This window comes from Protopterus annectens, chromosome 4.part0 (assembly GCF_019279795.1).
Source record: "Protopterus annectens isolate FY-2018-M chromosome 4.part0, PAN1.0, whole genome shotgun sequence".
Classification (NCBI taxonomy): Eukaryota; Metazoa; Chordata; order Ceratodontiformes; family Protopteridae; genus Protopterus; species Protopterus annectens.
Genome location: NC_056733.1, coordinates 559,305,422 through 559,319,454, shown reverse-complemented (window position 1 = coordinate 559,319,454; position 14,033 = coordinate 559,305,422). Strand labels below are relative to the sequence as shown.

General features: G+C 35.1%; 1 protein-coding gene across 1 annotated transcript in view; it reads left to right on the top strand.

The window, feature by feature from the left end:
- SGSM1 (small G protein signaling modulator 1) overlaps positions 1-14,033 on the top strand; it is a 1,353,076-nt gene that overhangs the window by 597,081 nt on the left and 741,962 nt on the right. The window contains exon 7 of the mRNA XM_044068489.1: positions 1,088-1,212. Coding sequence (XP_043924424.1) covers positions 1,088-1,212 — 125 coding nt within the window. The remainder of the gene's footprint in view (positions 1-1,087; positions 1,213-14,033) is intronic.

The following is a 14,033-nucleotide window of genomic DNA, read 5'->3' as shown; positions in this document are numbered from 1 at the left end:
ATCTATCAGATTTCTTAAACCTCTAAAACTTCATATTTTTTTTATCTCAACCATTCTTAATAATACTCAGTTTGAGTTTTAAAGTTATCAGAAGTCATACATTTGGTCTTACGATTATTTATCATTGTTTACCTCTTACTGCAAATATGTGAAGTGTCCAATACGTTTTTGCATTGCGTCACCAGTTTGACTAGAAATAACCTTTACTAACATGATTTCATTTGCATAAATGTTTTGGAAAATGACATAATCAGAAGATACATCACTCAAGTACTTTAGAAAGATATAAGCCTAAAAGTGAACTATCCAGCGAAGACAGATGTTTCAGTTGCAGAGTTTTTTGTGTGTCTTTATAGTGGGAAAAACTTTTTTTTATGTTTTATTTATGTGTCACAGAGACACTTACACTAATTATATTGATATTTTCATACACTGTACATTGTGACATGCACTTACATTTCAGAATTTAGCTGTAAAGGTCTGTTATAGCTAGTTTTTTGTGTATGCCCCAGCTGTAACAAGGGGATTATTTTTACCTTATATTCAAAGTATAATCCAAATATTCTAAGTAGTGTGGTAGGTTTTGCAGCTACATTAGCCAAACATGGTGTACTCTGCTGTAACAAGGTTATTTTTATCTTATTTTCAGTTTGTAATCAGAATACTCCATGTATTGTGATATGTTTTAGCTGCTTTTGTCATGGATGTTCACATTGTTGCTTCCTTCCTCCTACTGATCAAAGAAATCCATGTTGTCAATGCAGTCATTAATCTTTTCTCCACCCACCATGCATTCGTTAACTTGCATTTACCACTTTACTGCATTGCCAGCTCTGATTTTGACAACATACCAGTTATTCAGCTGAAGCATCGGATAGGATATCTGTTTGTGCATGTCTTTCTGATTAAACATATTGGGGAACACAGTGCTGGAACATAAATATCTTAGGGCTTGTATTAGTTTTAGTCATTTTTTATAGTGTTAGAAATGCTTTTCAGAAACATTGAATGCTTAGAACAACATATTGTGAGTTATGTTCTGATGTTATTTTTGAATCACTCAACATTGCAGTTTTTTTTTTTCCAGAGAGATGATATGGAAGCAATCCTAGGGTACTTATCCCTACACCAGACAGGAGATACCATGACACTGAAATGGACTCCCAACCAGTTGATGAATGGTTCTGTTGGAGATTTGGATTATGAGAGAAGGTATGTATAACCACTATAACATATGACATATACAAAAGGGAATAAACTTTATTATTGTCCATCAGTGTGTATTCAGCTGAATTTCAGCATAGTTATCAGATTCTGTTATTTCATTTTCTTCTCTGATACCATGGACATTTCCAAATGTATTATAGTCCACTATTCGGCTTTCATGCACTTTTTCTGTTTCATGAAAATCTAAGCATGTATCAAATCATATAGTGTAAAAATAATCTATGTTCATGCCAAATTTTGGAACAACCTTCTGTGGAATACTACCTGTAATAACATGGAACAAATGGGCAAAATGGGGAATATTTCCTAACCGTGTACTAACATCTTCAACTAGGAAGCTCATATCATGGTTAAAATATATTTTATTCTTATATAATGTTTTTGATGAAAAAATACTATTTACCGTACATATTAGTTAAAAAAATTCTTAACAACGAATGTATGACAGACCCTTCCAATGTGGAAAGTGAGGAATGTGGTCTTTTTAAGACTTAAAATGAGGAGCATTCTTCATAATGAGTATGTATGTATGTATGTTTTGAACTGAATTTGAGCAGTTATTGGGCTGCTGTTGATGGGTTTTAATGTGAATCTCCTTTGTGGATATGGAGGAGGAGATCAGAGAAGTCCCCTACATGGTCTAAAGTCATTGTTAAGAGAGAGACTGGCCACAGGGACAGCTTCATGATGACAAAAGGTGATTGTTTTACAGTCTTGTGTGAATGTTATTTTGGTCTCTGAATTAAGACTGTAATAGCATTCACATGGACTATATGTACTAAACGCTTAAGATCAGTAATATATTTGTTACAGCTCATTTGGTTTATATCTAATCTATCCAGCAGTTTAGGAGCTATCTTTTTAGATGATTCCAAAGTGTGTTCACTTGTTTTGGACAGACTAGCTATTCTGCTAAGAAAATTAGAGATGGAACTGTGGGCAAGGAAAGAGGAGCAGAATTTTAATAATAACAAGTGCAAAGTGTATTTTTCAGATTGGAATTGCTGTGGAAATTATGCATTGTGACAAATGCTATTGAATGAAAATCACAAGGAACAGACTTGGTGGTTTATGCTGCTATATACATTTGTCATGAACATTGGATTCATAGCCAGGATAAACAAGATGCTGCTATGTTGGGGCAAATTAATTGACTCTATGCACAGTGAAGTTTTTCTTCCATTATTTAGAGCAGTGGTTAATCTAATTTTCATTTTTTTGCCCAGGTTTGCAGATCTTAAAGTAGTGCATTATTCCAGAAGACTAAAGGCAGAGTAACAAAATGAGTAAATGAATGCAGGGTTTCTAATATGTAGAAAAATGTAACGTAATTTAGTTAGAGGGCAGAAAGGAGTGTCGGTACCACAGTATAGACATTTACAGCTGAAGTTTGTAATATATGTGAGTGCTGGAACCCGGAATGGGATCAGGAGTGATATACTGTTGCAGAAAACCACTGAACCAATGAAAAACACACTGCACGCAAATTACAAAGTATTTTAATAAAAACTCTAGCATCTCGGCAACACAGCCTTCCAGGAGTTAATACACAATAAAAAGAGCACAAGTATAAATAGTGAGCACATTCATAGCAAAAAAAAAAAAACAATTGACCTATTAAAACTAAGCAATTATAAGAAAACTCTCAAATTACATTCCTTATTCAAACCATGAGGAGACAGAGTATTAAATTTAAGAATAAAAAGCATTTCTTTATATAGTAATTTATTCTTTAGTAACCCAATATCTTTAGCAAAAACCTGTTCTAATATACATGCTTTTAAACAATTATATTCCCCTCTATGAAACAAATTAAAATGCATATACACAGGATTATCATAATTTTTATTTTTATGTCCCTAATATGTTCTTGCAGTCTAACCTTAAACACTCTTTTGGTTTCCCCTATGTAAAAAAGACCACAAGGACAAGAAAGGGCATAAATAACACCTTTTGTAGTACAAGTGTAAGATGAAATAGGATGAAAATGTATCCCATTAATTGTATCAAGAGACCTAACTATATTATCATATACCGTGCATTTCCTACAAGGAATAGTTCCAATACTATCAGGTGATACACTTAAAACATCTTCAGGTACAACAAATGTATTATGTACTACCATGTCCCTAACATTTCAACCTCTCTTATAGGATATAAGGGGAATCCTATATAAATTGTTAACACCATTTTCACTACTAAGTAAAAAGGGCCAATAATATTGAACAATGTCAACACTTCTTTACTAAAAACATTGAAAGTAGTGACAAAATAAACATTTCTCTCATCACTACATTTAAGTTTTACTTTATTCTCATAATCATATCTAATAACTCAGAATTATATCTAATAACTGGGGTATGTATTCCTTCATAATACTGAAGTAACTTTTTTAAAGGATGAATAATTAGTCCATCATCATAACCTCTTTTTTTAAATGCAATACACATATCTATTATTTCTTTCTCAAGTATTGTAAAATCATTACACAATGGGCTTACTCTTAAAAGTTCATTATATGATAAGGCCTTTATCACATGGGGGGGTGACAGCTTTTACTTTATAAAAAATGTATTTCCTAATTAAATTTCCTATGCACACTGGTAATTATAGTATTACTACATATTTCCAGTCTTAAATCCAAATATGTAACAATTTTGCCTAGTTGCAGGCAAATCATCTATGTACCTACAATATAGTACTAAACCCGCGGTAGTGGTGCTGCGATAGCGTTGTCGCCTCACAGCAAGACATTGTCCCATTCGATTCTCAGCTAGAGCGTCTTCTGTGTGGAGGCATATGTGAATGGGCATGCCTTCGTTGAAGGTTGTGCGTCAGGGCTGGTAACTCGGCACATAAAAATCCACTACCAAACATTAGCGGACCGGTGTTCCGCTGTGGCAGCCCCTAACCGGGATAAGCCGAAAGACACAACAACCTACAATATAGTACTACAAAATCTCTAAAAAAACTTAGTTTATATAAGTACTCAGTTTCAAACCCATAACCAAATTAGCATACATGGGTGCAAATGAAGTACCCATAGCTGTTCCTTGCTATTGGTGATAGATGCACCCATTAAACTCAAAAAAAATATTAGTCAAACTAAAATAAATCAAATCAATAATATAATTACTGACTGGACTTGAGCCTAAAAAAGCTTTTAAGGCTTCTAAGCCATAACAAATGTGAAATACAGGTGTAGAGACTTTTTACATCTATAACTGTCCAGAAGAAGTCCTTTTCACATCTTACTGTCTTAACCTTCTCTAAGAAATCAAAAGAATCATGTCATTCTGCAAGCTATCCCAGTAGTAATATTTGAGATATTAATTTGAAAAGTCTCCTAGAGAGATACTGGATTCTGTATTCAGCCTTAGACCTGACAACATCAACTAGAAGACCCATTCACACATCTGCCTTGCTCTGAGTAAGTTTTTAGGTTATAGTAAATCTCTGTCCTGTCCTGCAATGTTGTTTTAAATATTTCTTGTGGTTTTGAACTCTGATGTCAGTGTGAATATATACGGAGTATTTTGCTGTTCTTTTATTATTAATTATTAAATATATTTAAACTGTTCACTTTAGCTGATCTTTGCAGAAATATTTAAGTTTTGAGAGTACTTGCATATTTATTTGGTGACACTGTGTGTGCCACTCCTAAGAGCCTTGCACTTGGTCAAACTATCATTTTTATTAATATTAATATTAATATTGCACAGTAAAATTGGACACCCTTTGTTAAGGGCCTTAAAGTAGCCGATAAGGAGTTGGCTGGTGGCAGTGATAACTACCTTGTAGTCTGGGTAAAATGAGGCATAGCTAGTAAACCTGTGCCAGCCTTTCCCACGTGTGTGTGTGTGTGTGTGTGTGTGTGTGTGTGTGTGTGTGTGTGTGTTTGTATATATAAATCAAACCTCAAAGAATGTGTGTGTCAGCTACTTGGGCAGGGACACAAAGAACTGGTTGGACAGAGAGGGTGCTGGAGGTCTTGGCTTGGCCACTCTGCTATGATCTGAACCCTATAGCAGTGCCAGTGGGGAGTCATTTTGGAGAGCTGGAGAAAGAGGGAGAAACCACCTCTGGACTGACTGTGGTCTCTCTGTGCTCTTAAGGGAAATTGCACTTGATGCAGAGAGCTGCATCTAGAAATAGTGTGTGTGTATTCTTGTCATCCTTTCAGTGTACATCCCCCAGTGTTGCCAATGGTGAGGACTGAGGCACCTTGATCATTGGTCCATTGGTGGAATGTCACATACTGTTATGTTTGACAGCTTTTAAAATAGCATCCATCTAGTACAGGGGTCTGCAACCTTCACTATCAAAAGAGCCATTTTTGGCCCCTCTCCCACCAAATAAAATTCATCAGGAGCCACAAAACCTATTTGACTGCTAAAATGAAGACAACACAGTGTATACAGTTTTACATATAGTTATTATACTAAATATAAAAGAACTAAGTTTATAAGAGCAATATTTAATATACATCCGTATTTTTGTTCCTTTGTTGGGATTCCTTGATCTGTGTGTGTGTGTGTGTGTGTGTGTGTGTGTGTGTGTGTGTGTGTGTGTGTGTGTGTGTGTGTGTGTGTGTGTGTGTTATAGCTCTCGACCTCTTAGAACAAGAAATTTGGACAAAGCCATAAATAATGAGGCACACAGGCCCAAAAATAGGGACACTTTTTAAATATTGCTCTTACAAACTTAGAAAGTTGATAGAACAGATTTTGCATTAGCATTGATTTTCTGAAGGGTATGAAGTCTGAAACTCAAATTTATTTTTTTCTGACTTCAGCCCTCAAGAATTTGCCAGAAAACTACAATTTTATGAGAAACAGACCAAAATATGAGGGCAAATGTCAGGACATTCTGCAAAAAATTGCACAGTTGAATGGTGTGTGTGTGTGTGTGTGTGTGTGTGTGTGTGTGTGTGTGTATACACACACACACACACACACACACACACACACACACACACACACACACACACACACACATTACACACTCACACATATAAATAGAGAGAGAGAGAGAGAGAGAGACATCTGTTTTGTTTGACTCAACTCTTAAAACGTTGCAATTCACCTGGTTGAGGCCATGCAACTGACATTTTAAAAACTCAAACATCCAGAATGTAGCACAGACAGCATATTTGCTGCTAGTTATAGATACCAACTCCAAGATTGAATTGCAGTGGAGAAAAGGGCACATTCCCCAATGCCCACTGTACAGCAATCTCAGTACAATTCATTTGACTTTTAAAATGTCATTCACATGGTCAATGAAAAGTAGAGTCAGAGCAAGGTATGTCAAGGGATGTAGAGTAGGAAGAAGTTGCGTTATATGAACAGAAAGAGAGACCAGTTGCACTTACCTTGAACTGTAATGTGCTTTTAATTCTGGTTGAAAAATGGGTTAATTTTTTTTTTGTATTCCCTAATAAGATAGGTTTGCAATTGGTACTTGATTTAATGAAGCACATTGGCGTTTTTAATCTATAGATTGCTTAACAGCCAGTAGGCAAAGACTTTACTTTTTTCAGTGACAAATCAATACTGATCAACAATATACTTTTCATACTTTTCACATCCTTGGATATTAATTTTAAAGGGAACTGAGACCCTTTTCTCATTATTCATTCGTTGATACACCTTAAACTTAACCATAATACCTTCCAAGCTAGAGATTAAATCTACAGTTGCTTGCAGAAAAAGATACAGAAGAACAAATTGTAATGCACACTCATTATCAGTTCAGGGATATGATAACTACATTCCATTTGATATTAAATACTCAGCTTTTAAGGATACAGTCAGGCTTTTTATTAACAAAGCATCCTATTTTTAAACATGAAGGCAGAAAAAAATAAACTGTTTGTCAGGTTACAGGTATTACAGCAAGAGGTTCTCAGGTTAGATCATCGGCTGGGGTGTCTTCTATGCGGAGTCTGCATGCCCTCCTTGTGGTCATGTGGGTTTCCTCCAGGTGCTCTGGTTTCCTCCCACATCCGAAAGACATGCTGTAGGTGGATTAGATACTCTAAACTGGCCCTAGGCATGAGTGCATGCATGTGTGTGCCTTCCATGGAAGGTTGGGCACCGGGCTGGCAACTCGACAACATAAAAACTCCACTGCCAATAATGAGCAGACAGGTGATCCACTGTGGTGACCCCTAACCGGGAAAAAGCTGAAAGAAGAAGAAGAAGTTAGGTTACAGGTATTACAGCTCTGCAGTGAACTCCAGTGTTCTTTTGATCCTGACACATTTATTTCTTTGATAATAGTATACCATGAGTTGAAACATTACAAGCATATAATCAGTCCCTTTCTGAAACAAAAATAGGTAGAAAATTCCTTCAAAACTATTGGCCACGCTACTTAAACTGAGCCATGGTTTGAATAATATTGTTTCAGTTAAAGAAATGATGTTCTATTATACACAGCTCTAAAATATTTTTCAGACTTTTATCAGACTTTGAGTATATGCTTCAGATAATCCACATACATGGGATTCAAATACATAAAATTGTCTAGCTGTCTTTACTGTCAATACATGTTCAGACAGTTTAATCAATAAACTTGAGTCAGACTTTTGTTTGGAGAAACTTCAGTATGGAACATCAAATGTTAAACTGGAGAAAGCCCAAGGGCCAGATGATTTTGATGCCTCCTTTCTAATAATACATTTCTTAACTGGGTGAGAACTTTTTTGGGCAACCCAAGAGGAAATTTATGGTTAAGTGACTTGCTCAGAATCACATAGCATGCAAAAGGAGATGGAAGGAATCAAATGCTCACCGTTGGGTGAAGAAATCAGATCAATAACAATTTGGAACCTTAATTCTTTGTGCTAACTGTTCCTTCTATAAGAAATTCAAAAGTCAGCGATCTCCTATTCATTGACAGCTATTTTATCATACCAAAACATTCAATACTAATGACATACACTTAAACAAACATGAACAATTCTTATTCTTAAGCCTAGTTTGGATGCTATTCTTATTGAAATGTGTCACCATTTTGTTGATTAACCATGCTGTAAAAATTGTTATAGTATTTTAGCTAAGAGAATCTGTTTAGAACCTGATCAGCATGATTCCAATTCTCAGTATGATTGTACAGAATCAGGGCAAACACCGCATTATGAGTCCATGCTAGATTTAATTGTATATCAGAATGGAAATTCCAATAATAATCATGGTAACTTTGCTTCAGATGTAAGTAATTCCATAGATAGTTATATAAAAATATATCTAAGTTTTGTTTTCCGTCCTTTACTTGCTCAGATATCAGTGGTAGGTTATATTCTCATTTACAAATTTTGATGGGTAAAAGATGAGGACGGTTTATCTCCCCATCCTTTCATTATTTCACTAGAATCATTATTTTCTAAAATTCTGCAAGACATTAGACTTATTGGAATAAATAGTTGTAATTCATATATTAGCATAACTTATTTTCTGGATAACAGTCTACTGTAGTTCCAAAATTCAAACAGAGCTATTCCATGATTATTGTATGTCATAGATGCTTGCAGTAGTGCATTAAATTGTAAAATAAATGTTAAGTCAGCATCATTTTAGATTAATAGTACAGTTAACTTGACACATTCTTCTTTGATAAAAATCTTAGAACAAATTTGTGTACTTAAGGGCACTTCTTATATTCCTACTTTTATCTATTTGAATTTTGCCCAAACATTGTCTAGAATTGAGCCTGATGCAGAAACTAAGAATAAACTTAAATTCAGTCTAATAGATAAAAAGTCATCTATTGTTTGAGTGACCATATTTACCCGGCTTTGCTGTTTCTGTGAAACTCACTTTCATGTATCCCAACTGAGTGCTTTAAATCGGACAATAAAAACAAGTCTCAAGAATTCCTTTTGGAAGAATGGAAGCCGTGAATCAGATTACATAATCTGTCAGACTTGAAAAGCATGTAATGGAGGCCTTAAACTTCTCATTTTACAGCTGCCAAGATTGTTAAAGTTGTTTACTATTTCTGGCCACATCCAAATATTCCCCCTTCTGAATTAAGATGATCAGATCATCACTAAGCAATCTGGATATCTGCACAAAACTCAGTTCCTTTAGTATTGAAAAAAAATTGTATTTTCCATACCCCCATATCGTAAACTCCCCATATAGTAACCTACAAAGTCTAGATGGCCATAATCTCCTATAGAATGTTGATTTGTTAAAATATATATCTGTATATATCTGTAATCACGTCTTAAGAATGCTAACATTTTAGTCAACAATAAATGCTTGAATATGTTAGAATTTTGTATTTTGTGGGATCATTGTATACATTACATTAGTAAAAAGAACATAGTGTTATCCACTGAAGAAATGAGGAATCACTTGAAAATTAAAAAAGAAATGCTACTCTGCTTTTAAATCTGACAATGACTGCTGTTGCTAAATTTTCTTGTTAGATTTTATACAAATAAACAGAAATATGTATTACTTTAATACACAACATACTGTACAATCTGTTGTGATGGTTCAGTTGTAGACCTATTCCATACTTTGTCGTACAAATCAATTCACTGCATATGAGCTTTTTAATGTACCACTTGAACAAATTCAGGTGACAATTCATTAAAGATAAAGGTGATTGCATATAGCATAACTGTTTGCTTAGCATCTCAAATTCTTATCACTCATCTGAAAATGATCACTCAATCAGTATTATCTATACTTGGGTCACTTATTTTGAAACAAAGCACTGGTTAAACCAAGATGAACTCACATTCATGTTAAGGAAGTGTTTTATCAAACAATGTATTTTTTCATAGAAATATTCTCAACAATTCTTGTGGGTGATAAACAGATTTTTAGACTTGTTGTATAACCTCACTAAGTGTTATTACACAAAAGACTACCCTTTTGTCACTTATAAGGACAAATCTGTGCCATGGGATATGCCATGGTGTATATTTTCTGCTGGATAATTTCCCATTGTCTGTGCTAAGTGTATCAAACATATCTTGGCTCTGCTTTTGACCCTTAGATACTTTCTTGTGAGACTAATAGCTTTATGTTAACTCTTTAAATGTTTGGGATTACTGGAAAATTCAGGCATGACAAACTAGGATGTAATAATAAGCATATTTTTAATGGATAAATAATTTAAACAAATGTGCACCACAAATTAAACAGAAAGGCAGTTATTTCTTAATCTTTGTAAGGGGCACATTGTAAATAATAAAAGGGGTATTACAGCTGCCTGGATGCTATGCATAAGAAAAATGTTTGTCAAATCACACACGTGTATTTACTGTTTCAGTAATGATTGCTGTACTGAATTGTAAGTGTGCTTTTAAGTGATATTACTTATATTCCTAAGTTCATAGGTAAGTACCAGTATAGCTGCCCTTGGCGGCCATTTTTAAGCTTAGTCAATTTCTCTTTTTGTGCACAAATTAACCTGTCCTGTTTTTTTAGAGATTGGCTTTACTCATTCCATGGATGATAGTTATGTATAACCCCTTATGAAAATAAGTGGGATCATACCACAGATAATTTGAGGGGACCACTGAATGGAATTAACCATTTAGAACCAGCCTCTGTCCATTAGTAGTACAGAGGGCAGTCCTGTGGTAAATTTTCTGATTCCCATCCATAGATTCAAGTTACACTTAAATATCACCAGGGATAAATTGTGTTTTATGTGAATGGAGAGTCTGCTCCAGAGGAGTGATATCCTCTGCGAGATATACCTGTCCCTCCAAACTGTTCTGTTGATGTTGCAGAAGAGGTTTATATTTATTTTTTATTTTTTTATTTATTTTACATTTGTTGACCGGGATAGTCCGACTGGATATATGTCCATTTTCAGCAGAGGCCTGGGGAGAAAAGCTCCAAGGTACAAACAGAAAGAAATTACATGGTTCATGTTAAACACTGTTTACAGACTCTTTGTATAAGCAAATTATACATTTTCCAAAGTTTAAGAATTTACAAGGTAAAAGACCTAGAATTTGTGATACATCTGAATTGCAATAAAAGTATTAGACTCCATCATAAGAAGAGAGCTAGTCAGGTTTGCTACAAGGACATAGCCAGATAGATCACTGCACTAAGTACATCTGATGTCATTTGATTCCTAATGTCAGTAAATATATCAGTATTGGGTTGGAGGATGCCTCTTATGTCAGACACAGGTCACCTATTACCAGTTTGTAGGATACTAAGGATGGCAACAAGGCTTTGAGTTGGTCCATGTAGAACATGTTTAGGCCTTGTATCCTTTAGTAAGGTGTCATTGTGGGCATTCCAGTTGTCATATGTGTCAGGAGAGATGGGTCTAGGACACATGCTCGACTAGCAAATGTCTGAATCACAAAAAATCGAACACACATACGCGAAAGTGCTTAACAATTGAAAAGCACTTCCGTGTATGTGTAGTTCAAAAAAAAATCTAAGTTTCTGCAGGGGGGCTTTGCCCCCCTGCACCCCCCACCCACCCTACTTTATTATTCTCACTCCAAGATCGCACTACAGTGGTGAAAAGGATATTTTCCCTTACCCGCACTGTAGTCTGATCTACGAAACAAGCACACATACACAGAAGCGCTTGTCGATGTTAAGCACTTTCATGTATGTATGTTCAATGTTTTGTGATGTGTCTGGATCCCGGAGAGATATATGCCAAAAGGAGAATTATATGCAAAATGTAGCCTAATGAGGGCTGAGAAAAGGGGGACAATGACATCCCTAGATTTAGACACAATACCTTTGTTTATAAGCTGTGCAATATAGAATGACCTTCTTACAACAATGGATACATGTCCACATAATTTCCCAAATATCTGTGTCAGCTTTTAGGGCTGTATTGTCAATTTGGTAGTTTGCTTTAGTAGATGACTTTCCCAAGGATACAATAATGAATTTTTGGCATTTAATGTCAGCCTGTGATTTTAACACCAGTTATTTATTTGGGACAAAACCTCCTGCAGGAAGGTTTGTCCCAAATAAATAACTGGAACCAGTCCTTCCTGCAATGCTAAGTCATTTGGGGATTTATTGTCTGCTCATAGCTTTTAGTCAGATACTTATTTAGTCAGCCAAAGCCCTTTGATATTGGCTTTTACTTCAGTAAAATAGATGCCAAACAGGAGAGGTCCTACTACAGAACCCTGGGTGACTCCATTGGTGTCTGGTCTCTTTGTGGAGGTAATTTCCCCTATTTTTAATTTACTTGGCATTAATTGAGAGACTTAATGTCCAATACTGTAATGTTATTGAGTATATGGTTATTTTGAATCTGATGAAGAGTGCACATATTTAAAAGGTTACTTTTATTAAAGTTTTTTTACTTTTATACTTTGGGAGGTTGTCTCATAATTTCTGTCTTTTTTGTTCAATTTATTATTCTTTGAATGTTTACTTGGTTGGGCCAATGGTATCAAGTATACTTTTATTTTGTATATTTTGTAATTCTGTTACTGTTTTTTCTTGCTGCTTTTATAGTTTGGTATCATGGAGTGTGGTAAAACTTCTATTATACAATGACCTATCATTAATATTCCAAAACGTGCACGCTGATTGGCCAGCATGCCCATTGTAAGTCCGACTTATACTAATGGAAAAAGGTCCGGTCGCCTGGACTTTTTCCATTAGTATAAGTCTTGATTTTTTTTTTTTGTGTTAGGTAGCAACGGAGAACGGAAGAGCTCCGTTGCTGTAATCTCGCTATGTTAAACTCATTTAACATAGCGAGACAGCTTTAAAAAAGCAACGGAGATCTTGCTTTCTCCATTGCTTTTTTTAAAGATATCTCTCTATGTTAAACGAGTTTAACATAGCGAGACAGCTTTAAAAAAGGAAACAAAACGGAGATCTTCCTTTCTCCATTGCTTTCTTTAAAGATATCTCACTATGTTAAACTCATTTAACATAGCGATACAGCTTTAAAAAAGCAACGGAGATCTTCCTTTCTCCATTGCTTCTTCTACACACAGCTTTGATGTACTGCGTAAGCATACGTATGCACAGTACACCAGAATTGCCCCAGGATACCAGACAGTTGTGGAAAGGCAGCATGGAGGCATTATACAATGCCATTATTTAAGAAAAGTAAGTATCTTTTTTCTTAAATAATGTCATTGTATAATAGCAATAACCCACTTCTGGGTGTGGGTAATGCTGGATTTACCCACGGTTGTCTTTGTTTGGTCACTCGGGCTTCGCCTTCATGACCAAGTCACACCAACCGTGGGTAAATCCAGCATTACCCACACCCAGGCGTGGGTTATTGCTTATTTATTTCTGATAAGGTCTGGTGGGCCCTGTAATTTGTCAGTGTATGGAGAAAGTGGAAAAGCCTGTAACTCAGATGCATACAACCTTCATGAAATTTGAAAGGAAAATGTGTCTGCTCTGGAAACTGATGTGGTAGAAATATGGCTTTACAAATTACTTAAATGTAAAGCTTTGTCCCAGAATATTGTTGAAAAATCCTTTATATGGATGTGACAACTTGATTTTTTTTTAAGAATGCCAACAATTATTTAAAAAACATGCAGAACTTGGAAAGATCAAAGGCATGTTAAATAAAAATATTGCAAATGGATATAAAATACTCAGACTTACCAAACATTAAAAATGTAAGTGTGATGAAATGAATTTTAATAATGGGTATTTTTAAAAGGAAGACAAACTCTGTCAGAGGTAAGCATAATCCTTACAGCATTGCATCAGCTTTATTAAAATGTTACATTTAAATTATAGGAAGAGGAAAATACAAATATATAGCATAGGGTTAAATGTTTGCAATAAGTATATGAATCTATGGGT